At 39.8% G+C, this 27,425-nt stretch overlaps 1 protein-coding gene and 1 long non-coding RNA gene across 3 annotated transcripts in view; one reads left to right on the top strand and one right to left on the bottom strand.

The window, feature by feature from the left end:
- On the bottom strand, positions 1 to 18,489 carry LOC123606794 (hyaluronidase-4). The gene is made up of 4 exons (XM_045495490.1): positions 18,420 to 18,489; positions 11,566 to 12,564; positions 2,220 to 2,309; positions 1 to 619 (listed from the first exon to the last, which is right to left on the bottom strand). The coding sequence occupies exons 2-4, from the start codon at positions 12,517 to 12,519 to the stop codon at positions 209 to 211; spliced, it is 1,455 nt and encodes a 484-aa protein (XP_045351446.1). The 5' UTR covers positions 12,520 to 12,564; positions 18,420 to 18,489; the 3' UTR covers positions 1 to 208.
- Positions 16,444 to 27,425, top strand: part of LOC123606795 — a 74,280-nt gene continuing 63,298 nt past the window's right edge. For both annotated transcript variants that reach the window (XR_006716500.1, XR_006716499.1), the window contains exons 1-2: positions 16,444 to 16,622; positions 18,843 to 19,003. This is a non-coding gene — a long non-coding RNA (uncharacterized LOC123606795). The remainder of the gene's footprint in view (positions 16,623 to 18,842; positions 19,004 to 27,425) is intronic.

Below are 27,425 nucleotides of genomic sequence, written 5' to 3'. Positions count from 1 at the left end.
TAATGAAGAAGAGTGCACTGATTTTATTCCTGGATCTGGTTTCTCAGGCAAATCGGAGTCAAATAAAGCAGTATGTTCCTGTTTATGTTAAGTGACATACATAATGTCTACTTATGATACTTCTCAATGGATTTCATAAGAGAAAAAAAACTGTCCTAAGTTTCCTCTCTTCTCTAAGTGATTACAGGCCATACAATTCCCTTTAAACTCAATTATCTCGCAACCAACTGCTTTGATAACCTGCTAAAACCAGCAGGCATAGTGTTATCAGTGAGCCAGAAAAAGAGAAAACCCCAGAGCAGCCATCCAGCGTCTTCGTTTCTCTGCAGTCAGCTCCTTCGTATCCCTGATAACAGTGACAGGAGAATTTCTCCTCCATCACTTCCAGGTCTGTATCAGATGCTTTTCCTTTCACGGTAAATTCTCCATCCTCGGAGGCTTCTATGTGGTAATTTGCAGGGTTCAAGTGAAGGTAATCCGGAGAGTTCCATATCTTCCTTATGCATCTCCCGTTACTCTGGCAGAGGTGAAGGCTGCATACCTCAGCAGCTCTGGTCACGTTGACTATGTAGCTCCCTAAGTCAGAGCTCACATACTGCTTCACCTTTGTACAGTTACCCTAGAAATGCAGAAACAAACGGGTTCAGTGTTCTTTCTGGTACCAGGAGGGTTAGAACATCTATGCCCACGAGGCAGTTCTTTGGACTCGAGTGACACCTAACAAACATCTTGGTGCCAGTGGTTGATCTCTTAGGCTCAGGTGCTGTAACACAGGGGATCTAGATCAGAAAAGATGAAAGGTCCAAGGGGCAGGAGATGGAACATTTGTTACACTAGGGGCTAAGCAACTGAACTTGCAAATGGGCCCCAGGGTCAGCATATAATGACCTTGCCTGCTTCCAATTTACATCTTTTTCTCCCTCCAACTCCCAAGTTAATGCATGTGAAAAAAAAGAACAAACCTAAATTAGAAATCATGCCACAGCTGCTGTCCTCTGGCCACCTTTTGGGTGTTGTGGTACCTTTCATGGTTGTGTAGGAACCTGAATCCTCATGTTCTACCGATTTATTGTCAACCTGTAGCTTCCTGGATTTTCCTGTTAATTATGCTCAAATATCAACTGCCCTGGGTTCTAGACTTCTAGAATTTGTGTATACAATTCAAACACAAGAAAGCTTAGAAGGATGACTAGATCATTTTTTTGTGGTTCCATTATGTGTTCTAAACGGAGACCACCTGGTTTATGCACTTCCTGCATTAAACTTCCTGATGAAGTGCTTCTCGTGAGTCACGTGGGCTGGAGGAGAACTATCACACCTGGAGAGTCAGGAATTCCTTCTCCCCATTTCTACCTAATTCTCCTATTGGACAGAGGAGACCTAACCTTGTATTATCACAGCTTCATGAAAGATATCTTGGCAGCAACAAGCTGAGCCTTTGAAATTCTAAGAATAATATCAGAGCATCATGAACTTGCAAAAAATTCAATTTAACAAAAGTTTTGAGGATACGAGTATTACAATTCCAGGAAAATGTATCACACTATAGAGATATAAACAAACAACATCTGGAAATACAGAAGAGATTGTGACTAATGTGAATTGGGGAAAACTAGGAAGACTTCTTCGAGTAAGTAATATGTGAACTGGGAGAAATTTGAAGAGACATATAAATCTCATTTTAAACGCTCTTAATTTTTAGCTAATTTCCCCATCGAGGACAAATACGTTCAATGTGGAGATTAAAAAGATACCATCTGTTCCTTCTTCTCAAAATAGGATATAGCACATTTAATAGTAGTTAAATGGAAGGGCTTCGGAGTCAAACTCTGGTTAATGCCAGCTTCACCATTAACTAGCCTAACTAGATGTTACTCTAGTTGGATTTCCTCTCTTGTGTCTTCCTCTATAAATGAGAATGGTAGGCCGTACCTCATAAGGGTTATTATGACCAGTAAGTAACTAAGTCCAAAACAAAGAGCATTTAGCACAATCGTAGCCTATAATGAATGGTCAAAAAATGTCAGTATTCTGATTACTATCTTAACAAATGTTAATAATATTATTGAGCACCTTCTATGTGTTGGGCACCGATTTGGACTTTAATTCTAAAGCTGGTTTATTGTGGGAGCCAGGAGAGTTCCAACTGGAGTTAGCTCTAGAAGAAAAGAGCAAATACTTTAAATAATATTAACTATGCCTTCGAGGTACTGCCTTACCTCAGATGAAGTTAAGTTCATGTCCCCCCAGATAACAATGCCCGCAGCTCCCAAGGCAGCACTTTCTCCGATAGTACTGATTAGATCTTGCTAGATTGAAGAGAGTAGAGTTTATTATTCATTTGGATATAAAACAGCATGCCAGGGATTAGGGTTAGAGGCTGAGTTCATTATAATAGGATGATTTTCCACTCTTTTTAAGACTTTATTTTTAAGTAATTTCTACACCCGTGGGGCTCGAATTCACAACCCTGAGATCAAGGGTTGCACACTTCACCAACTGAGCCAGCCAAGCATCCTTATTCTCCACTTTCTTAGAGTAACACACATATTGAATGAACCAAGGCTCAAAAATTACACTCCATAATCATATGGAAAAACATTAAATATTTTTGAAGAAGAACTTGCATTTTGCCAAACAAGATATCATTTTGATGACAATCAGCCTGTAAATAGCCACCAGAAGCTGTTTAATCGAAGTCAACTAGGGGCACGTGCACACAAACCAGCCTTATGTACGTGACCCAGAGTGTTACAAAAGTGTTTGCTTCTCTAAATGTGAAGAATACCTCACCTTCCTTTTGGCTAAATTCTCTTTCCAGTGTGCAACGCCCCCCCCCCCCCTTCCTGAGAACTTCCCCCCTGCAGTGACTCAGAGGGGTTTTGTGTCACTTGGATCCCAAGGCCAGGCAAAGTAACATAGTGTTAAGGACCTGCAGGCTCTGATTTGGTCCAGCCCTTATATTTGGTCTCTGAAACTATTTGTGTATCATTTCAAAGTATCTGATTTAATGGGCTTTATTTGTGATTCATCTAGTCGTGGTAAAGTTGCCAGGCTTTTTCTCAATATGGTTAAGGTAAACAAAAATAGAATCTCACCAGGGGTATTTGGGTTTTGCAGTCCTAAAAGATTATTGTTTTAGTGTTTAAAGATTAACATGAAGCAAGGCCATTTCAGAAGGCAATTAGGATTTAAAGGTATGAAGTTGTGTTACAGGAACTGGTCTGGATCACCTGGCAGAAGAACCAAGCGGCACTCAGAGATCTTGGAAGGCAGGAGGAGGTTTATTTTACACTGGTGGGCTCAGAGGAGATCATTCTCCCGACGTTTGAGCCCAGAGCATCAACAGAGGGGACAATTTACCATGTTACTTCCGCATTCCTCATTAGTAGTAATTTGGTGCCTGAGGCAAACAGGGTGGGAACAAGAACCTGGAAGGGAAGTCTTCAGGCAGGGACTGAAATTTCCTCATCAGTCCTGTTGGCCATCATATAACAGATTTTCCCCTAACAGTTGTTTTTCTAATTTAAGTTCCTATGGTAGGCTTCCTAAATAAAGTTACTAAATTATAGTATACTCTCCCACTGTTTAAGCTACTAAGCATTCAGGGGTGCCTGGGTGGCTCCGTCAGTTAGACATCCAACTCTTGATTTTGGCGTGGGTCATGATCTCACAGTTTGTGAGTTCAAGCCCCGTGTGGTCGAGCTCTGTGCTGAGAGTGTGGACCCTGTTGGCATTCTCTGTCTCTGTCTCAAAATAAATAAATAAACTTTAAAAAACAAAAAAAGATACTAAGCATTCATCTTTTACTCCAAGGATGAATTTCCACCAATTATATGCTGGAAAATGTAACTGGATGATTTGGTGGGAAATAAAACCAGAACCTTATAATTGAATTTTACCTGGGGCATTTTATATTAATATCGACACTTGAGAGATAAATCTTATCTGACACTTTTATAGTCCACTCAAATTAAAGTCTTTACAATCTCATTTTTTTAAGTTTTTTTTTTTTTTTTTCCTGGAAATCTTCAAAAAAGGAAGAGATTTTGGTTTGAACTAATGTCTCTTTCAGGCTCACATCTGTTTCCATTTCTGTGACCACAGTGTCTGCTGAATAGGTCAGACCTGACATAACAAGAAAGGAAGGAGTTTCATGAGGCTCTAATGAGTTAGCGGAAGTGAAATGGTTTTGAAGATTATCTATGATATGATGAATATGGGACAGAGCAGGAGCCAGCCATGTGGTGCCCAGAAGGAGTACTCTACTGGGTCCGTGTCCATTGCCTCCTTTGGCAAAGATATAATGGAGTAGGACTCCTCCCTCCACTCACTTTGAATGCAGTGAAGCCATATTCACACGATGTAATCAGAGGGGCCAAAATCTCCCAATGGCCTTCCATGAATTCCTGTTACATGTATGTTACACCCTTTCCAGGTGTCTTAGTTCTTGACTCTTCCGTTTTTTTTCAGTCTTTGTTCTCTTTGCTTTTAAGTTTTGGAGGTTTCTATTGTGATATCCTTTGGCTCAGAGAGTCTTTCCCCAGCCATGTGCAGTCTACTAAATAAACTCGTCAAAGACATTCTTCATTTCTATTACAGTGTTTTTGATCTCTAGCATTTCTTTTTGATTCTTCCTTAGAATTTCCCTCTCTGTGCTTACATTGCCCACCTGTTTTTGCATGCTCTCTACCTTATCCATTAGAGCCCTTTGCATATCCATTACAGTTGATTGAAGTTTCCAGTCTGATAATTCCAACATCCCTGCCATAGCTGAGTCTGGTTCTGATGCTTGCTCTGTCTCTTCGAATTCTGTTTTTGCCTTTTAGAATGTCTTGTAGGTGGTTTTTTTTTTGATGGCTAGACATGATTTAATCTTTTCTTGATAGGCAAATAGCTCATAAAAGGAACTGCTATAAATAGGCACTTAGTAATGTGCTAGTAAGATGTAGGGGGAATGGAAGGGTTCTATAGTCCTATGATTAAGTCTCAGTCTTTTAGTGAGCCTTTGCCTCTGGACTGTGAAATTCACAAGCTGATCAATTATGTTTCCCTCTTCTCAGGTAGGATGGGGTTAGAGCAGGGCATTTACCTTCTCCCTAGTGGAAGACTAGAGCCAACTAGAGTTGAGTATTTCCCTTCTCCTAGTTCACTTAGTCTCTGGTAAGTCCCCAGGGGGTTTGGCTCTGGTTAAAATAGCTTCTCCTGAGGGCAGACCTTGTTAACAAGAATAAAAGGCTCTGGGGCAGCTGGGTGGCTCAGTCAGTTAAGCATCCGTCTCTTGATTTCAGCTCAGGTCATGATCTCACAGTTCCTGAGATCAAGCCCCCTGTCAGCAAGGAGCCTACTTCGGATTCTCTCTCTGCCTGTCCCCTGCTCTCTGTCTCCCTCAAAATAAATTTTAAAAAACTTACAGCAACAACAAAAAAGAACAAAAGGCTCTCAAGTATTCAAAATGGTTCTTTTCCTCCTCCTCCCTACCAGATGCATGAGATTTCACTGTGTGTACCTGATAAGCTTTTGGAGGTAGAACTCACAAAAGTATATCCCCCCTACCCATGACTGAGTCCCCTGGACTTCACACTGAGCCTCCAGCAATTCGTCAGTTATAGTTCTGAAAGGGCGGGCCTACGCGGACGACTCCATCTTGTTCTGTGTCCTTCACCTTGACCACGCCTCCTCCCCTTGAGTAACCCCCCCCTCTCACCTGCCTAACAGGACGTGGACCCTTCCCCAGCCAATCGGCTGAGGCCATAGCCATTACCTCACCAACTGCCCCTAGGCCCCAATAAAACCTTTGTCCTTTTGAAACTCGCTCTCTCTCCTTGGTATCTCACCGCTGCGTCGGTGCAGGTAGGGGATTGAGCTCGAGCTAGCTCGAATAAAGGCTCTTTTGCTTTTACATGGGACTCGGCTCCCTGGTGGTCTTTGGGGATCACGAATCTCTGGGCATAACAGTTCAGGTTTCCCAACTCTGGCAGTGGTCCCCACAGAGGTTTCTGACCTAATAAGCTGTGATTCTCTATGCTCACCTACCTGCCTAACTTTGAGGGCAGCAATTGGCTCTGTGTCCTCACTTCTCTTTGAATCTAAGAGGGGTTGATTTTTCAGTTTGTTTTGCTTTTTAATTTTTAGGATGGAGTGGCAACGTCCAAGCTTCTTACCATGCTGAGCTGGAAACCCCAAATCTCCCATGAATTCCTTTGGGTTAAAGCATTGTTATCAGAGGAAAGATGGAGACGCAGCATTTACATTTCGTATTGATAGTTATTGATCCATACTCAGCAAGTAAGGAAGCTGCAGGTGTTTGTGGTGAAACCCACACCTTCCCAAGTTGATTATCAGTTGGGAATGTTAGTTTCTTCCCAATGTGTCCTTTAGCATCATTATCAGAGTAGAGTTTATTGGAAGGGATTCAAAATGGCAAGTCTTCATGCACATGTTGACTGGAGATGAGGAGTCAATGGCAGATATTAATGCAAATTTGTCTACCAAATTAGCCCACTGTCACCTAGCTGAGAGCAGGGTGTTGAATGAATCACAGAGCAGCTATGTTTGGGGACCAAAAGAGCAAGGGCACTTTTCAGTGAGGGAAGTCACAGGTAAGATGCCTCTGGGAATAGACAGGGAGCACATGAGAGCATGAGCCACATGAGGGATGTCATACAAAAGAAGAAATAAGACAATAGTGCATGATGTAACAGCGACAACTCTTCCAGGTCCTAGTGTTTTCTCCATACTCGGGTTTCACTGCCTGATGCTCAGCACGGTGCATGTAAGGAAGGTGCCCACTGTGGGGAACTGGAACATCACTAATGAGCTTCCCTTGGTGCACCAGCAGAGGGAAGGTTAATTAATTTTAGAGAAAAACATCTTTAAATCTATAAGCCAAGAAAACTCCTTTCATTATTTTTTAAGACATAGCTTCAAGTTATATTTAGGTTGTGTAGATGTAAGTAGCATAGACAATCTTTCATGTGAAATAAGGTGTTAACTGCCCCTATGTCATCCCATCAAGCAATGGCTGCTGACTGCGATTTCCATTCCTACATATTCCCTTTCTGAGTTTAAGGCTTCAGTACCTGTTCAAAAGTGACAGCTATACCACATATAGTTTTGTAGTGCCTCACATTTTCATATACAATGTTCTCATTTGATTTTCATAATACTCCTGATAGGTAGGTAGGGCAGGTAATACTGTCCCATTTTATAGATTAAAACAATGAGGCACTGAGGTCTGACAGCTTAAGAAATTTGCTACTTATTGATAAATTGTTTTTCTAATCCTAACTATAGTAAAACCTTGGTTTGCAAGCATAATTCTCTCCAGAAACATGCTTGTAATCCAAAGCACTTGTATATCAAACCCTCCAGAGGGACGAAGGTTATTGTGTAGGACGACTTGCACCATCACTAATGGATGTTGACTATAGTTTAGTATTAATAAATTCTTGCCATATGTTCTATTTAATGTAACTGGAAATAAGGCAGCAGAGGAAATGGGCTCTATCTGTAGGTAGCCTGACCTAGAATGAAGCAAAGCATTCCTAAGCTTACTCTTGAACGGAAAAGCAAAGAACTGTCCATAGGTACATTGAACTGACAAAAAATACACCAGTGCCAGTTGTGGGCACCTTCCAACATTCTGAAAAATCACTGATTTCTGCCAAACAACGCAGCCTGAGACTGACCATCGGAGCATGGGAAATGACTGCCCACATCCCTGCAGAGAGAGAGAGAGAGAGAGAGAGAGACTGAGAGAGAGAGAGACCCATCGGCTCAGTTGTGATCATATGAAGTTGGGCATCATGTACTACTCGTATGGCAAGACATCACTCGTTTATCAAGTTAAAATTTATTAGAAAAGTTTGCTTGTCTTGCGGAACACTCACAGAACAAGTTACCTACAATCCAAGGTTTTACTGTATATGTGTGTGTACACATGCACAAACACACACATACACACACACTCTAAAGCGCGGATATCTAGGTGCCTGGCTGGTTCAGTCAGTGGAGCATACAACTCTTGATCTCAGGGTTTTAAGTTCGAGCCCTACAGTGGGTGTAAAGATTACTTAAAACTAAAATATCTTTGGGGTGCCTGGGTGGCTTGGTCCGTTAAGCGTCTGACTTCAGCTCAGGTCATAATCTCATGGTTCATGGTTTTGAGCCCCACATCAGGCTCTCTGTTGTCAGCACGGAGCCCACTTTGGGTCCTCTGCCCCCCCTCTCTCTGCCCCTCACTCATTCTCTCTCTGGCTCTCTCAAAAATAAATAAATAATCTTAAAAAGAATACAGTGCAGATATCTTTGAAAGGATTGGACACGGAAGCCATTATTAGTCACTTATGATTTGGTATAAATGAATATCAGGTTTTTAAAAATTTGTGGGCAGAATTTTTATGGAGAATACAGTAAAATGGTGGGTAAATTGAGGGTTTAAAACATTTGGAAATACCTTGCCATTCCGAAAGTTTTCAGAATGATACAGAATGAGTCCTGGGACTGTCAAAGAGAACTGTTGCTAGATGAAACCCTAACTGTTGTTCCTTCTTTACTTAGAACAAGTATTTCTGAGGCTGTGGCTACTCAAGGAAACTTATCTAGGTTTACAGACTGTGCAGAATGTACTAATAGTCTAAACTAATCTTTTGAAATGAACACTTTGTCCCTTAAAGTTTATTGTTTCTTCCAAAAGTGAATTTATTATCACTAAAGATAGAAACTTGTTTGAGCCAAATATAGAACAGGAAACGAAGTTTCATAGAAGAAAGTAGTATTTAAGCTCCAGGGTCAAGACTATTTTGTAAAGATCTAGATAACTTTGTAAACCTACCAGGCAATACTGATTTCCTATCATTCTTGATCATTTGTTGCTGACTTTTCTGGGAAGTACAAATATCAGTTCACAATAGAGACTTTTTTCCCTTACTCGTCTCATTAATGGCATCCAAGGCATAGCATCTACCAAATCCTGAAACATCGAGTCTTTTCCTCCTCTGAGGATTAAGCTGTACTCTAAAGGCACCATACATGCCTAGTGGTCATGCTAAAGCCCTCACCTGGGTATGTCCTGAGCCTCCTCCTTTAGATGTCTCACACTCAGAACATCTTTATATCTTAATACACGCTGGTGAATTGAAACTTGTAATGGTGGGAAAGGAAGAAGTGTGATAAACTCATAGTACCCAGTAATATCTTAAAATAACCATGTGAAAGCCTGAACACGTCTCCAGTTTTCTTATCATAGAAAGTTTACACATAATTGCCCAAGTCCAACCCTTAGAGTGGCATCCACTTTTAGATTTTTATCTCTAGAAGTTTCCATTTGAGTGACTACAGTAGCAAAGGAGAAAAAGGGAGAGAAATTGGGCTGAAAATTCATCTATTTTAAAAGTTACCCTTATGGTTTGTGGGTAATGATGAGGTTTTTGGGGGGTGACAGTGGGGTTCATGGGGTCTGGAGCCAACGACCAAGAAAGAATTCTTAAAGATGTCTTTGGTACAGAAAGGTGTTTTATTAAAGCACAGGGACCGGACCCATGGGCAGAAAGAGTTGCTGCCCCTGGGCCATGAGGAGAGACTGGTTATACACTATGGAGTTGGGGGTGGGGGGAAGTCCTGGGGAAGTTTCCAGTGAGATTTTCATATGCTAAAGAAGATTCCCAAGATACTGGAGGCCTAGCTATTGTCAAGCTAAGGTTGTTTTTCCCTCTAGCAAAGCATTAGCATTAAGACAGCAGGGAGTTCCTGGAGAAAGTTTTACTGTGCCAGCCTCAAGTGTTTGTCAATGGGCTGCAGATTATAAGGAAATTCAGTTCTATCTGCCATTTCCCCCTGCCTGTGTTTCCCACATCACTATGGAGGGGTGATGGAGACTTAGGTCCTGCAGACTATGAGCTCTATCAGTTAACCCTTTGTTTTCCCCCTTTCCTTTGTTCTTGGGCAGCCAGGAGTGCCTGAGGACTATCACACATCTCCCACCTGATTGGGGGGGGTGGGGGGGTGGAGGGGGGGGCTAAATCTGTAGAGCCACCTATTTTTGCAGATTCACCCTTAAGCCTCTTGAAAAAACTTTTTTTAGTTTAAAAAAATTGGGGCGCCTGGGTGGCGCAGTCGGTTAAGCGTCCGACTTCAGCCAGGTCACGATCTCGCGGTCCGTGAGTTCGAGCCCCGCATCGGGCTCTGGGCTGATGGCTCAGAGCCTGGAGCCTGTTTCCGATTCTGTGTCTCCCTCTCTCTCTGCCCCTCCCCTTCTCACACCCTGTCTCTCTCTCTCTCTCTCAAGAATAAATAAAACATGTAAAAAAAAAAAATTAAAAAAAAATTATTAATTATGGTAAACAGACACATATAAAATTTATTACCCAAACCATTTCTAAGGGTACAATTCAGTAGTGTTACATATATTCGCATTGTTGTGCCTCACACCTTTTATGAAAACTGGTATTATACATGAAAAGAAAAACTTTTTTTTTTCTCTTGACATTAGATGGTGAGGCCAGAAGCAAGAATGCTTCCAATTACACTTCCACGTGTGTGAGCAAAGTATTCCATTTTATTTTTTTAACGTTTATTCATTTTTTGAGAGACAGAGTGTGAGTGGGGAAAGGGGCAGAGAGAGCCGGAGACAGAGAATCTGAAGCAGGTTCCAGGCTCTGAGCTGCCAGCACAGAGCCCCACGCGGGGCTCGAACTCACGAACTGCGAGATCATGACCTGAGCCGAAGTTGGACACTCAACCGACTGAGCCACCCAGGCACCCCTATTTATTTTTGAGAGAGAGAGAGAGAGACAGAGTGTGAGTGGGGGGAGGGGCAGAGAGAGTCAGAGACATAGAGAATCTGAAGCAGGCTCCAGGCTCCAAGATGTCAGCACAGAGCCTGAAGCCGGGCTCAACCTCACAAACCGGGAGATCATGACCTGAGCCAAAGTCGGACACTTAACCAACTGAGCCACCCCGGCGCCCCAAATTATTCCATTTTAAATTTTTTTTTTTTTTCAATGTTTATTTATTTTTGGGACAGAGAGAGACAGAGCATGAACAGGGTAGGGGCAGAGAGAGAGGGAGACACAGAATCGGAAACAGGCTCCAGGCTCTGAGCCATCAGCCCAGAGCCTGACGCGGGGCTCGAACTCCCGGAACCGCGAGATCGTGACCTGGCTGAAGTCGGACGCTTAACCGACTGCGCCACCCAGGCGCCCCAATTATTCCATTTTAAAACATCCTCTCTGATTTCCCAGCCTGTTTGCCACCAGCCGTTTCAATAAAGGCCAATAGCGAGGGATGGTCATCAAAGCTGGGGAGGAGGCAATAATAGTTGTTATCACCTTTAAACCTTCCCTCCATACTGTGTTCCTTAAAAGAATAATTCTAAATAAGATCATTAAAATTCAGTTTGCATAAGTAAAGAGTCTAAGAGGATGGCTAGTCAAAGAAAGAATTAGGCTCCTTTCTAAAAGACCACTAATTGGGAATTCTTCAATGAACATAATTAACAAAAGAAATATTTCTTTTAGAGTTAGGGAGGAAATCCCCCCCCATCCTCAGCAAGGGGTGTCCTACCTTAGAAAGAAAAAATAAAGGTTCCTCCCTGTAGCCTAGCCTTGTGTAAACGAACACAGGCAGAGAGTAATCGTGGGATGTCATGGTGGAGATCCTCATGGATTCGTGCACCCGAAATTGCGAGAAGCGCAAAATGTTTTCGTTGTCTCCGAGAGATTTTCTGACACCAATAGAAGGATACAAAGCAGCACTGCTATTCCAGAGCCAAGAGAGCTCATTGTTTCTCAACACTTCCTCTTCCGGGCATGACCCAGTATAATTCGGGGCATAAACATTATAATTGTGGCAATCAGGATATAAATAATAACCCCATAGGCCCTTGGGTCTACTCTTCATTCCCAATTCGATGGTTTCCTTCATGAAAGCTTTTGCACTTTCTTCAAATGTTGCTTTGGCTAAATATTCAATATCAGTAGTTGATACATTCTCTTGCATATCAGAAATCAGCTTTCTTGACTTCTGTCTGTAGATGTCTTTTGTGTTCCAGTTACGGGCCCACTGGGGTCGCCAATATTCCCAGTCGATAACAGCAAGTCCACTGAAATCTTCAGCAGGGATGTAATAATTAATATCTTGGTCAGCTTTCTCTAGATGTACTTGCAAACTTATGTTCTGAGGGAGACCCCCATTAATGGGAACCCCCTGTGATGTATACCATGGATAGTATCCCAATCTGTTGACATAAAATATGGTGACATTTTGTCCCCTGGCCTTGGCCAGTGGGCTTCCAATCACCTGAAATATTTTCAAATTTAGTCTTATATTGTATTTTATCAAACACTGATCCGTTGGAGCATTCCAAGCAGCTATAAAAGGTTTCCTTTGATATATTGGAAGTCGGGCAGGTTTTAGAGAAGAGATAGACTTCAGAATAAAGAATATGAGCAGCCATGATGTGAGATGTATTGGTTGAACAACACAAAACCTTAATTGTCCTTCAGATAATACTTTCATGATAAGATAAAACCTTATCTTCTGCCTTAAGGTACTGTGGAAGACCTGTAGGGAGAAGTAATTTTCTATTAGTGATAATTTTGAGGAAAAAGACTCAAATACTGGGTGGATATTATTAGATTTTAAAGAGGACTATACATAAATTGAGATACAGAAGCAAGTGTAGTGACTGAGTTTCCATTCAGGGGCAAGCAATGCAATTCAATAAAAATTCATGGAACTTCAGACCCTACGCCCAGAATACAAAGTGAATAAGATGTGGTTATTCACTTGTGGTTGCTCTTGAGAAAGCTTATGATCAAATAAAAATGTAAAATTATACCCATTATCATTTTTGAAAAGTCATCAAATCCTAGGCACTAAGCTTAAGTACTTTATAAAATATTCATCTCATTTAATCTTATAATAACTTTGTATTATCTCACTAAGCCAAAAATGTCGAGATGCTTTCCCAGCCTTCCTTGCAGCTAGGGTGCTGATATGCAATCGCAGTCAGGATCCATCCTACTCTGGACTTTGAATTGAGATCTTGGGAATCAAAGAGCCTGAAAGGTGGTGGGGCCAGAAATTCGGGCGTCCATAAACGGCAGGGCCTCTCAGGGGCATTCAGAACCTGATATCCATGGTGTTGGTGTTAAGTGGCAGGATTGTCCTTATGGGACAGCACTTCTCTGCTCAAGTCAGTGAGGTTTTGTTTTGGTTCGTTACAACCAGGAAGTCTGGCTGACGGAGGTTTTTTTCCATGGAATCTGTGGCTTTTGAGTATTTCTGTCCGCAAAGCGGTGTGCTGCATATTGTATGTAATTATCATTTTTAGCCGCTAGATGTCACCAGCTAAACCGTATAGCATTTGTGAGACCTAGGACACTGAGGCAAGCCAAAATTTAAAATAATTTATGAAAAATAGAAAACCTCAACAGACCAGTTACTAAAATAATGTGTAAAACTTTATTCAAAGACGTTTAAGAAGTGCTAAGTAAATGCATATAAACAAAATATCAGTTTGGGGGCACCTAGGTATCTCAGTCAGTTGAGCTACCTGACTTTTGGCTCAGGGCAAGATCTCGCAGTTGGTGGGTTCGAGCCTCTCATCAGGATCCCTGTTGTCAGTGCAAAGCCCACTTCAGATCCTCTGACCCTCTCTTTCTCTGCACCTCCCCCACTCACACTGTCTCTCTCAAAAATGAAAAATAGGGGCGCCTGGGTGGCGCAGTCGGTTAAGCGTCCGACTTCAGCCAGGTCACGATCTCGCGGTCCGTGAGTTCGAGCCCCGTGTCAGGCTCTGGGCTGATGGCTCAGAGCCTGGAGCCTGTTTCCGATTCTGTGTCTCCCTCTCTCTCTGCCCCTCCCCCGTTCATGCTCTGTCTCTCTCTGTCCCAAAAATAAATAAACGCTGAAAAAAAAAAAAAATTTTATAAAATAAAATGAAAAATAAACATTAAAATATGTGTGTGTGTGTATATATGTAAGTTTTTAAGAATTATGGAGGTAGTTTCTTCATCTGTGAATTGAATAAATATGTGTTCCTCCACAACACGAAGATGGATAAGATTGCTTATCTTAGTAACTTGAAATATGTCACACTGAAGTATAAATTATTATTTGAAGAGAACAGTATTTTCAAGAGGATATAACTTTATGCATACAACAAGAATCGTGGTCCTTTAAAATGTCCCTTTTCTTTGATTTTTTATTATATTCTGCCTTAGGATAAGAAAAATGGATTTACTTGCATAGGTGTTCATTAATAGGGGAGAAAAAAGCTTTTATTTAAAGGTAAAATTCAGCTCATGTTAGAGAAGGCTATAAATGTATACCAAAAAAAAAGTATATATATATTATACTTATATATAATATATATACACACAACCTATCAGAACACTCACTTTCTGCTTTGGGTTTTATTCAAAACATAGCTTTCCACTGATTATTGTTTCCCCTTTGGTCAGCCCTCTCATTACTGCCTGCAAATCTTCACCCATTCATTACAAAGTTACCAAGTTATTCTTTTCTCCTTATCCTGGAACATTATTATTCCCCTTATTCTGGTTACTGGAAGGTACACACTCCATGGCAGGTGGCAGGCCAAACTCCTAATCGAATGTACGGATTTCACAACAAATACAGGCAAGGTAAGTAAGGAAAGTTCAGTGCCTGTGTCTTCTGCTTGCTGTATGTGTCAGCTTTCTGCTTCCCACGCAGGGAGGTCACGGTGCTGGTACACCCTCTGTCACTCTCCTAATTAAACATGGCTTTCTGGGAGGAGATCCCTTCACTTGGCACCTTTGGAAAGTGTTTTGGTCCCCTGCCCCCATTATGCAGTCATTGGCTGCCTGCTTACCCACCCTTTCACCAGGGAACCTACACACGCCTTCCCTCCCAAACATGCCCTTTGCTTCACAGCTCCTCTGGACCCCCTTTAGTTCATCCTGCCCGTGCCACCCAAATCCCCACTGAGCTCTACCTGTATCTCGACCAGTCATGACAGCGTAACAGTCTGCAATTACCCACCCTTAACCATGAGTCACCAACAGCAACCTTCCTTTTCTTTCTTCCTCCCCCTCTCTTACAATCTACCCAGAAAGGTCTGCTTCTTTAAGCACATCTCTAATTGCTGGAATTTTAGGAAGAGTTGGCAAGATACTTGGGGTGGGGATGAGTGAGGAGTGTCACTTGGACTTCTCCCCTAAATTTTATCACCAGTTTTCTCTTCATAGGAACAGGGTTTGTTCTGGGAACATGTGTGAAGGACTAGTTCCCTTCCTTCCACAGGGAAACGTCTGCAAAGACATTTTGAAGGCCCCTGAACAAATGATTCCCAGCAAAGTGGCACATCCCTGAAAACTTGAGGATAATGGGAGGTAGTTTTCTCCTCAGACCCATGCCCTGCTGGAGAGAAGAGCCATAGTGAGGAAGGTTTAGCTGAAACTACTCTCACTCGGCTTCACAGTTCTGCTCTTCTTAGCCCACTAAAGGAGAATGTGAAAAAATAACAGAAAAGTGGGGACCGCCTCATATCAAGCAGGCCTCAACCCTTACCTCATTATGGTTCCCCCATCCTGACAGTGAAGGATGGTGGAGAAGGGGGGGGGCCCTTGAGAGAGACAGGCGTGCCATGTGCAGATACAAGAGTCTGCAGAGAAGTTTCTATCCTCCGTTTACTATTTCCCCTCTCACTCCTTCCCCACAAAAGTCTAGTTGCTTGTGACACGTTAAAAAAAAAAAAAGAAGCAACATCCAGATTTCAGAAAGTGGAGGCACTTAGAACTATGCTGTGTTATTCTCCTATTAGACAAACAATTTCACAGAATACCGACCTCACACAAGTTTAATCTCAGACTGTAATAAAATGAGACAGAGCAAGGCCACTTTTTCATTTTGTCCAAGCACACATAAAAACAAGGTCACTGTGCAACCCATAAAATATCAAACATCCTTCTCTCCTGTTGCCGGAATGACTGCTATTCTTTACCCAAGTATGGATATGTGCTTGCTTTCTGACAACATCCAATATGGAGAAAATCTCTGTTTTCTTAGACCTTCTGCCAGGTCACTCAGCTAAATCCTGAGTTCTGTCATAGGCTCTTGCTGACAACCCTCTTACTGAGCAACCTCACAATTTCTCATGCTGGGCATTTTCCCTTGCTGGAACCCGTAATAAACCCAACCCAGTTAACTGTAGGTGCGTTCCCAGTAGTCTTCGGGGCGTTGACACCTGTGTAAAGACACTACTGAGCATTCGGGAAATTTTTATTGAGCACCTTCTGTAAACCAGGTTCCCACCCTAAGTCCTAGGAATACTGATCAAAGCAAACAAAAACCCCTGCCCTACAAGGCTTGAATCTTTGCAGGGGAGACAGACAATAAACAAGATGAGTAAATAAAGTAGATAGTACCTTGGAAGGTGGTAACGGCAGAGAAAAAAATAAAGCAGGATTCATTTTAGATGGGAAGGCTTCACTGATCTGAAAGAGAAAAGGAGTAAGCCTGAAAGTTTGGGAAAGCATGGGAGGAACACAAATGCAAAGGCCCTGAAGCAGGAGGATCTCCGCCCCCCCGTTTGAAAAACTTCAAACAACCCTGTGACTAGATAAAAGAGAGAGGTAAGAGACAGGGTCTTGTAGGGCCTTGTTGGGACTCTGGCTTTCACTCTACGTGTGATGGGAAAGAATTAGAAAGTTTTGAGAGAAGAATGACCTGGTCTGAACTGGGCTTAACTGGATTCCTCTGGCTGCTGTGTTGAGGCCAGCCTGAAAGGGAAAGGGCACAAGAGAGAAGCAGCAGAAGCCGATAAGGAGACTCTTGGAATAATCCGGAACACAGATGAATGTCATGGAATCCAGAGATTCAAAAGTTCACGGTGTTTTTAACGATCGCCACAATGAAAACTAATAATATTATAAATCTATAAATTAACCCTGCTAGTTTGCGTTTAATTGTGATTGCAACTCCAAATTCTAAATAGAGGGGAATACTCTGGGAATGCTTTGAAAAACATACACACCCATCCAGTAATGTATTTGTGAAAGGAATTAATTTTCCAAATCTACAACTCTTCTTTTTTTCATGATACTGAGATTTTTTTTTATCAAAACCTTTAAGGTGCCAAGTGTCTGCCTGTAAACCCATAAGGTTTAAAAAGGTATCCTCAAAGTCCTAATCCCTAAATGGGGATCCCAATGAACCCCGTTTTTTTGGAAATTTAAAAATGCAATGTTTTATTTCCAAACCTTTGAGGAAAGGGTTGGCCAAAGTGATATTTTGCTAATAATAGAACTATAAGCATAAATATTTATCAGAATGGAAGCTACAGCACAGCCACTGAGTTCAAAGCTGTACCCTCAGCTCTGCAGAGCTAACTGTTAATCTGCTTTTAATAAAAGCTTATTAAAGCAAACGCCAATAATAGGCTTCTGTTTTTCCCTCTGAAGGATGTTCCTGCCTTAGTCTGATTGTCAACTGGTGTCTTATCCTGATGGTTCTTAAATTCTTCTCATGAAATATCAACATTGTGAAAATTGGCTGTTCCAGCAGGAGAAAAAATACACTTTGATGGATAGAAGTTTCTCAATTAAGTTTTTCCCCTACATTTTTCTTAAAAACTCAGTGCCATTGATTTAAATACAATCCACTCTATGATGATATCTTTTAGGTCCCACAATTCATCATTAGGTACTGAGTTTTATTATAACTCTATTTTGTGCTACATCAAAGAGCACTGATGTCCCTCCATCTGAACAAAATTTAAAACTACTGGACTATCTTGATTGTATAAAACCACTTCCCTTCTCTTCCCTCATTTCCTAAAAGATAAATTTAAGTTTCGTGAGTATATAAAAATGACTATTTCAGTGTCACTCTTGCTCATGGAAAATTCGCTCTTCAGTGGGAAAGGCCACATTTTTTTATGAAGCAAGAACGATTTGCATTTTATGAAATGTTATCTGAAAGAGAGTATAATTGTCCTTATGCAAGAGCGTATGTACTTAGTCTTTGTCAAAAAAGTATTACTTTCCTTTAGGACTTGAAATTTCTTGCAGCCAAGATCAACAGCTTTCTTGGAAAAGCACACAAAGTCTCAGGACCACGTTTTGCATAAAATGTTCCCTCTGTCAACCTGTTTTTAACTAAGCTCCTTAAAATAACATTAGGTTAATTTGAATCTTCAGCTTTCTAATTAATGTTTGTGAACAGTAAATCAATCTAGTGGTCTGTGAAATGTTACATAAGTCCTTTCAATGTCCATAGTCAAGATGATAACTTACAACACCCCCTTTCTCCAAGATATGACCCAAGTCATTGACTGGAAGAACTAGGATATTAGGCAGGGTAAACAAACAGAAACTAGGGAAGGGGAGCTGAGGCAGAACCCCGGGCCTGGGGACAGGAACCATACTTACACAGGAGAGTTTGACCTGGATTCTTCACATGCTAGGTCTGAATGTCAGGGCACAAGATTGGAGTGGAAGCTGCAGGCATGTGAGACACCAAAGGTTGTAGTCAGATCACAATATTTTAATTTAATTTAATGGCTTAATTTTATATCCTGCCTGAGTTGTGACAGGAATGTCTTGGAAACTAAGGTTGGACTGGCTTTTTTACAAATGGCACCCATCTCTCTGTATAGCATACATATTTTAACAAGGTAAAAATCTGAGCAAGGTAAAATGTGCAGGCACAGACTCCAAATGGCTTGTAATGAGGAAAGAGTAAATGACCATGGTGCATTCCCAAAGGAAACAGAAAACTGGAAATTTCTATCTGAATTACAAATGCACAAAACTTTTTACCTAGAAATTCTGCTTCCATGTTATTCATTGCAGCATTGCCCATAATCATCAAGTTTGGAATCGAATGTCCATTATTCAGAAGTTGTGTAACTGTGGACTTCTACCCAATGGAATATTATGCAACTATACAAAGAATGAGGTTGTTTCTACATATTGACATGGATATTCACCAGATACCATAATTATTCTTTAAGGTATATATTTGTTTTATATACATATTCATACATATATTTAACATTTTTAAGAAATAAGATGTATGTAGAATACTGCCATTATTTTTCTGAGAAAGGGATATACTTATATTTGTATTTATATTTATTTGTTCATGTATATGTGAGAGACTAAGAGAAAAATTACCAGGTGTACTCACAACTGCAAAGAAAAGACCTCCCCCCCTCCCCCCCCCCCCCCCCCCCCCCCACCATTCCTGGAACCAGCCAGGGCTTGCCCGGTTGTGGTCTGACCTAAAGGTGGGAACCAATCAAGTTCTGCTGAGTGGTTTGAAAAAAAGGCGGGAACCAATCAGGTTCTGCTGAGTGTTCAAATTTAAATGTCAACCAATAACAGCTCTGTAACCGCAAAAAAATCCCTAACTTGTTTGTGCCTGTCTATAAAAGAAGCTGTAAGATCTTCGCTCGGGGCCTCTTAGCGTCACCGGCAACGAGTGCGCGGAGGACCGGGTTTGAACCTGCGATAAACGACCCTTGCCGCTTGGCTTTGACTCTGGACTCTGGTGGTTTGTTTTCCGGGGGGTCTCTCGAATCGGGGCATATCATATGTATATAGTTTGAGTACTAAGAAATATATCTGGAGGGACACTCAATGATTAATTATGTTGCTTGTCTCCAGAAAGGAGAGCTGGTGGCTGAGGGAAAAAAGTGGGTGGAATTTCTTTGAGTGGCAACTTCTGAGATTTTTGTCCTACGTTGATGAAGAGTTATTCAAAACCATTATTTGAATCAAAAAATAATAGAGTTCTCTTGAAACAACAACAAAAAAAGAAGATATAAACTGATTCTGATTATAGGGAATCAGGCATGGCTTCCTGAAAAGTTAACATCTGACTTGGATTTTATTACATAGATCATTTTTTTATCAAGTTATTTGAGAAAAGGTATGCTTTTCTGAAATCTGGCAAGAAAAGCCCTTTTTAGGAAAAAAGAAAGTCCCCTCCCCCCTTTATTTGTAGTTGAAGTAAACACCATCAGCCAACACTTTAAGTTACCACTGTATACTGACATGTGGGTATTAAGAGCTAATTATAGCTTGGTTAATTATCTATGGCAAAGAAAAACTGATGGTGGTTAATCGTTTAGTAGATGTTCAGTAGAAACACAGAAGATAGGCTTGAAGAAATTGATTAGTAGTATTACGCACCACAAAATGCTGTGCACAATATGAGTACATTATTTCTTACAAGTGGAAAAAGATGCTATAGAGAAATAGGACTTCTCTGATTGTAAACAGTGCAAAACTCCCGTCGCAACCATAAAAGTACTTGGAGGGACTGAATATGAAAAAGATGATTTGGTTCTTCTTTCCCTGACTATGTTGTAGTTTTGGAAAATTATCCAACCTAATTATAAATAACTCATGAGGGTGGATTTTACCTATTCATCTTCAGATCATTTTTCCTTGGATTTCTTAAGCACTTTAATTCCATTGTATTTTATCCAGTTATACCTTTCTGACAAAGCTTAAATTCTGACAGTTTTTTTTCTAATTCTTCAAATGTTCCTGGCATTATTTTTATTGCTTTTTATCCTTCCTCACACTTCTCTCTAATAAATCCTTTCTCAAATCTTACTGCTTTTAAAAAATTTTGTCCAACTATCCTTTTGGGCTATTTTACAACACAAAATAAGGACATTTCATAGGTCGTATAACAGAAGCCAGTATGAAGCAGAGCTCAAAATCTTAGACTCCAGGGCTAGTTACCATTATCAACACACTAGAACAAGTTTCATTGTCTGTCATATTCAGTTTTTACTATTGTTGTTTCAATTAGTCTTTCCAATGTGTCACAATACTGTCTTTTGGGGGGATGATGATGACGAATAATGATTGTATATTATAAATCCAAACACAGTATAGATGTCTGTTTTCTGCTTATGAGCTACATAAAGTGTTGGCTGTTGAAAATTAAAATTATGAACTTAAATTCTAATCTTTAAAATTTATGAATATGGGATGGAATCTTGCCCACCACCCCTCCCCTCATGCCTCCTGCAACTCTGTAACCCTCTTGCTGACATTGTCACTCAGGACAGATTTTCTGCCCAAGATCTCTCTGAATTGAATTGCTCTCTGGACTTCTCACCACTGTGGTCTGATCTCCTGGTACTCAACTGAATCACACCTGAGTTTGTAGTGCCCACTGGCATGGCAACTAACGTTTCCTACCTGAAACATCTCCATCAACCTTTGGTAAACCTGAACACAAACTGTCAAACTCATCAAAATTAAGCTATCTAAAAAGATTGTGACACATGAGGAAAGCAAAAGCTTGTGAAATCATGTTTGCATGTATTTTTCTTTACTCTTTAGGTTTGGATCTTGTATGATCAGCTATGTAGCTCTCTCTTATCTTCTTCTAAGGCACTAGGCTTTCACTACAGATACACCTGCTGGATGATGATGAAACTCTTCATGTTGCAATGGACTGTGCCAGTTAGGCTAATCTCCATCAGGTTTAAGTAACAGATAGTATGTAGTAATTATTGTGCAACCAAGTGGATTATGCTTTGTTTCCTAAAAAAATAATAACAAACTGTTGAAACACCAAATACAGTATCTAACTAATCAATAATTTGCATGCATTTTAAACAGATCATTAGAGAATGTGTCCTCTACTTTGGTTATCCATTCACATGATATGAGAACTGTGTTACATTTGGATATTGGTAAAGAAAGTTGAGTTTCTGCATTAATGGTAGTTAACGATAAATATGGCATCGATACTTTTTCATACAAAGATTTTTTAATTCTTTAAAAATAAGTTTATTTAATGAAGGCCATCAATTGCTATCTAATTTTGCAAACCACATAACTTGAAAATGTTTGGAAATAGATTTTAATTTCCAAATGTAACCTTGAAAGGGTCTCCTATTACAATGAGGAAATTCAGAAATGTTCCAATTGCAGGTTCTGGGTTGGACTAAGGATCAAGTGAGGTTGTTCTGGAATGCCTATGACAGAGGTAGGGCAATTCCAACCAATTCTTGAGCCACCCAGTATAATAGGTCTAAGAAATAGAGCTCCTTGAAGAGTGAGATGTGTTGTTTTCAAATATTCTTGATAAGAGGGAACATGGAACTCATTTATTTGGACCAATTATGGGCACTGGGCCTGTGCTCACTTAAAAGACTTCATTCTGTGAAAAAAAAGACAACTGGAAACTGTTCCTGTCAGAAATTCGCAGCATCTACACTTCTATTATATGTTGAAAAATTCAAGGAATGTGCTACCCTAAGGAGACTAACAGTTCAACAAACAAGTAATTATAGATGATGATGTAAGTATAACTTTACTGAACTTGATGAAGCTTTTTCTGAGAAAGAACCAGGTTCACAAAGTTTATTGCTAAGAAAATATGGTAGGTATCATAACTCTCAAAAAATCGTAAAGAATATGAACTCTGAATCTCTGCACATGAATTTTTTATAACTTGTTATTTTCTAAAGTTTTTTTTAACTTTTTCCATTTAGCATCTTTTCAACTCTTTTCTCATGACTCCACTTAAATGTTAAAAATCTGTGAACACTTCAACATGATATCTTCCCTCCATCATCAAACTGGATTCTGATTTACAAACTAGGCTGAAATAAATCAACATCAGTATCTAGATTCAGGAACTGGCAAAGAGGTTAGAGATACCAAATTTTATTACACTATGTTATTCAGCTCATAATTCTTCAAATCTTTTATCTTACCTTTGATATATGTAGCCAGTGAAGTAGACAATTTTTTTCTTCATCATTAGGAAATTTCTTGATTTTAAAGCTTTCTCTCTCTACATTAAATGGTTTATGATTTATCTTTCTTATATTGTTTTGGTACTTGTTCTTTCTTTTCTGGAAAATCTAAATCTATCTATCTATGTGTATATCCTTTGCCCAATTACTAAGAGATTTCCTTATTGGAAATATCTTTTGATTATCATCTCTAAGTTTTCATTCTCTTTATCAGTATTTGGAAAGAAAAAACCTATTTATATGAAAAAATCCATTTTCTGAACCCTTTTAAATGTCATATATTTCCTTAAAACTGAATTCTTTTTCCAAATTAAGTTCTCTAATACTGCCCATCAGTGTAGATACGATAACAATGGAACAGATCTTTAAAAATATCCTTCACTAAAAACTATGCAAAAATAAAATCTTTAAAAAATAAAATAAAATAAAATCTTTATCCAATAAAGAAATGCTCTTATAGTTTAAATAAAACCATTTAGGTATATAAAGTTAGCTTGAGGAATCCTTCACAGCTATCAGTTATAAAAAATATTAAAATTGTAGCTCAGTCATAAAGCCATACATTCCTGTGCCTTATTTACAGTTAGTTTTCTAATCTACTCTGAGGAACACATTCTGATGTTATTGTGAGTTAAGTATTAGGTTATGATAACCCAACATATTGCAAAAAGGTGCTTTTCAAAGAAATTATGCGTGTTGAGGAGAAATGAAGCAAGCCTTGAATAGTCATTAACATGACAATCATTTTCAAAAACAAATGTATAATAAAAAACTAACTGAAATTTAACTTATAACTGTCAGTGACAAATGTATTTTGTACAGTGTTAGGTTCATAAAAGCAAGCTCACATTTTGAAAGGTACAATATTTGAAAAGTAAATAAAGTTAGGCCAGAAAAGAAATTGGGGTATTCCAAGAAATAAAACAAAATTAGTTTTCTTCTAAGTCCCCTAAGAAAGCATATTTCTAAAAACAGTCCTTAAATTTTTTCCAACAGAACAAAAAGTATATTTTACCTTTGCTTTTGTTTGCTGCTGGCCCTTTAGTCACCTGATGCCAAGCAGAGGTTGAGTGGCAAAGGATGCCTGTGGTGGCTCAGAGAAACATGTCATTACAGGGGTGACTCAGTCCTCCAAGTTAAACTGGAGGGTTGCATTAAATCTCTTTATAACCAAACTCAGACTGTCTTAAAAGCATATTGGTATAAATGACCATTGCTTTCTGAAAATACCCAACTTAAATTCACTGACTTAAGAAGGAAGAAAAGAACCTTTGATTGAAACTTTAGTTGGAAAATAGAGAGGTAAAGAAAACTATACTTAAAAGATTTCCAGATTACAGAGAAAATAGGAGATCAAGTGCTTTGTGTACTACAATGTATATTATTTAAAAAATAGATTCTAATGGGCTGTCTTTGATCATAATGGAATAATTAACTCTTGGTAAGTCATTAACTATCATCCTGAGTAAATATAACATGAATTTACTAGAACAAATGGTTCAAGATGATGCACTAAGCACATATATTTACTGGATCATTTTCAGCATACGTCCTTAGAAAAAAAATATTATATGGGGCATATATATTATATGGCTCAGTCAGTTAAGCGTCTGACTTTAGCTCACGTCATGATCTCACAGTTTGTGAGTTCAAGCCCCACATCGGGATCTGTGCTGACAGCCCAGAGCCTAGAGCCTGCCTCGGATTCTGTGTCTCCCTCTCTCTCTGCCCCTCCCCTACTCCTGCTCTCTCTCTCTCAAAATTAAATAAACATTAAAATAATAATAATAATAAAGAAAGAAAAAAATATCACATAAAGCTGAAAACAAGAAGTGGTGACATGACCCAAAGGCTGAAAACAGATTGAATTGAATCAGAAATTTAAATTAAAAAAAAAAATAGTAGAAAGTTATTGCAGAGGTATGAGCTGTTCCTTCCATTGGAGAGAGAAACCCTAAGTACAGTGACAACAGATCCAAAAAAAGAAGCATGTTGAGGACTAATTATCAGAGCAATCAATAAAATATTTCTTCCAGTATAGCAGAACTGGTGAGGCCACTCAACTTCCCAGACTATGTAGACTTTATTTTTTTAGGTTTGTTTGAGTGATCTCTACACCCAATGTGGGGCTTGAACTCACAATCTTGAGATCAAGAGTCGCATGCTCTTCCAAAGGAACTAGCCAGGCACCCCTTGACCCCAGGACATTTAAAATCAAAGAAAGATCTTCCTAGGAAGGTTTCAGAGTTTGGCAATTGGACCAAATACAAAAGCAGAGTTGAACTGGTCTCCGCAGTGGGCATGGAGGGGATAAAAAAAAAAGGAAAGGCTGCTCAACCCAAGAAGAATTACATTCCTCTTTCATATTAAGTTTCTCCTTACTTTGATCATTGTGAGGGTCCTACCAACCTGCCTGTTTTCTTTTGACATGCTCCAGATGGCATCTGACTTGTCAACATGCCTTAGCCCCTTTAACTGTCTGCATGCAGTCCACCCTCCCATTCAACCTAAGAACCTGTTGAGTAAATATGTCCAAACACACGGAGAGGGGAAGTCCCTATGACAGTCTTTCAGTTGCTCTGGTCCTTCATGAATATAAATAGATGATCAAAGACCACCAAACATTTGATACACATGAACAATACGAAATTAATAAAAGGAACAATTGATCTTAGGGAAAGTAGAACAGAATAAAGTGTATAAGAAGAGCAACAATTAAAAAAAATCTAATTGGGGCGCCTGGGTGGCTCAGTTTGTTGAGCGTCTGACTTCAGCTCAGGTCATGATCTCCCGGTTTGTGAGTTCGAGCCCCGCATTGGGCTCTGTGCTGACAGCTCAGAGCCTGGAGCCTGCTTCGGATTCTGTGTTTCCCTCTCTCTCTGTCCCTCTCCCACTCACACTTTGTCTCTCTCTCTCCTTCAAAAATAAACATTAAAAAAAATTTTTTTTTACTCTAATTGACATTCTCAGAGAGATCCAGGAAGCTACCAAATACACAAACCAAAACAAGGCTGCTATGAAAAAGGAGCAATTTCATTACAGACACACAAAAACGAGTTCTTTGGAATTAAAAATTTGACTGTCAAAATATGATGAAGATTAAACTAGTCTTCTAGAAGAAAAGGTGAGTGAATCTATAATACAAAGAAAAAAGACAAAGACTTAGAATACACGAAAGGAAAACAACATTGAGTACAGATCTAGAACTAAGATCCATCTAATAGTAATTTCATAATTGGATAGAAGAGTATGGAAGAAAGGAAGCCACTGAAAAATAATGAAAGAAAATTATCCTGAGCTGAAGGTGAAACTCTAAAAGAGAAAGCTAAAAATAAAAAATATATCCAATTTAAAATAAAGATAATGGGGCGCCTGGGTGGCTCAATCGGTTAAGCGGCCGACTTTGGCTCAGGGCATGATCTTGCGGTCCGTGAATTCAAGCCCCGCGTCGGGCTCTGTGCTGACAGCTCAGAGCCTGGAGCCTGTTTCAGATTCTGTGTCTCCCTCTCTCTGAGTCTCCTCCATTCATTCTCTGTCTCTCTCTGTCTCAATAAACATTAAAAAAATTTTTTTTAAATAAAGATAATGACAATTTATTAAGACCCAGTATAATTATGACATTCTGCTTCTGATTGTGAGGTGAAACAATTAAGAAAGTGGGGGAAAAACAAGTGTCTGATCAAAAAATTGTGTCCAAATAAAAGGTACTGTGATTTTTTAACAATTAATGGGAGGTAAGACATAACACTGCTCTAATCAGACAAAGGGTCATTGTTTAGGCATTTCAGTAGAGGGATGGTCACTTTCAGGGTTTCTAACAGTGACTACTAACCATCTTGGAAAACATATTTCATTTACTAATGTGATTTATAGAATTTATACGCTGTTTTGCTCACAGATGTATACTTTATTAATGTCTCTTAGAGCATTATAGCACAGGAATAGAGTTTAAGTTTTGATCTTTTATAAGAAAAATAGATGGGGCACCTGGGTGGCTCAGTCAGTTGAGCGACCGACTTCAGCTCAGGTCATGATCTCATGGTTTGTGAATTCGAGCCCCGCATCAGGCTCTGTGCTGACAGCTCAGAGCCTGGAGCCTGCTTCTGATTCTGTGTCTCCCTCTCTCTCTGTCCTTCCCCTGCTCATGCTCTGTCTCTGTCTCAGAAATAAATAAATATATAAAAAAATTAAGACCTAAATGTGAGACAAGAACCCATCAAAATCCTACAGTAGAAAATGGGCAGCAATATCTTCAACCTAGGCTGCAGCAACTTCTTATTTGACATGTCTCTAGAGGCAAGGGAAATAAAAAGAAAAATGAGCTATTGGAATCTCATCATGATAAAGAGCTTCCACACAGCAAAGGAAACAACAAAACTAAAAGGCAACCGATGGAATGGAAAAAGATATTCGCAAATGACATATCAGATGAAGAATTTACCAAACTCAACACCCCAAAAAACAAATAATCCACTGAAGAAATGGGCAGAAGATATGAACAGACACTTTTCCGAAGAAGACATCCAGATGGCTAACAGGCACATGAAAAGATGCTCAACATCACTCATCATCAGGGAAATACAAATCAAAAACCACAATGAGATACCACCTCACACCCATCAGAATGGCTAAAATTAACAGC

Source organism: Leopardus geoffroyi, chromosome A2, assembly GCF_018350155.1.
Source record: "Leopardus geoffroyi isolate Oge1 chromosome A2, O.geoffroyi_Oge1_pat1.0, whole genome shotgun sequence".
NCBI lineage: Eukaryota > Metazoa > Chordata > Mammalia > Carnivora > Felidae > Leopardus > Leopardus geoffroyi.
This window is presented reverse-complemented; position numbering and strand designations above follow the sequence as displayed.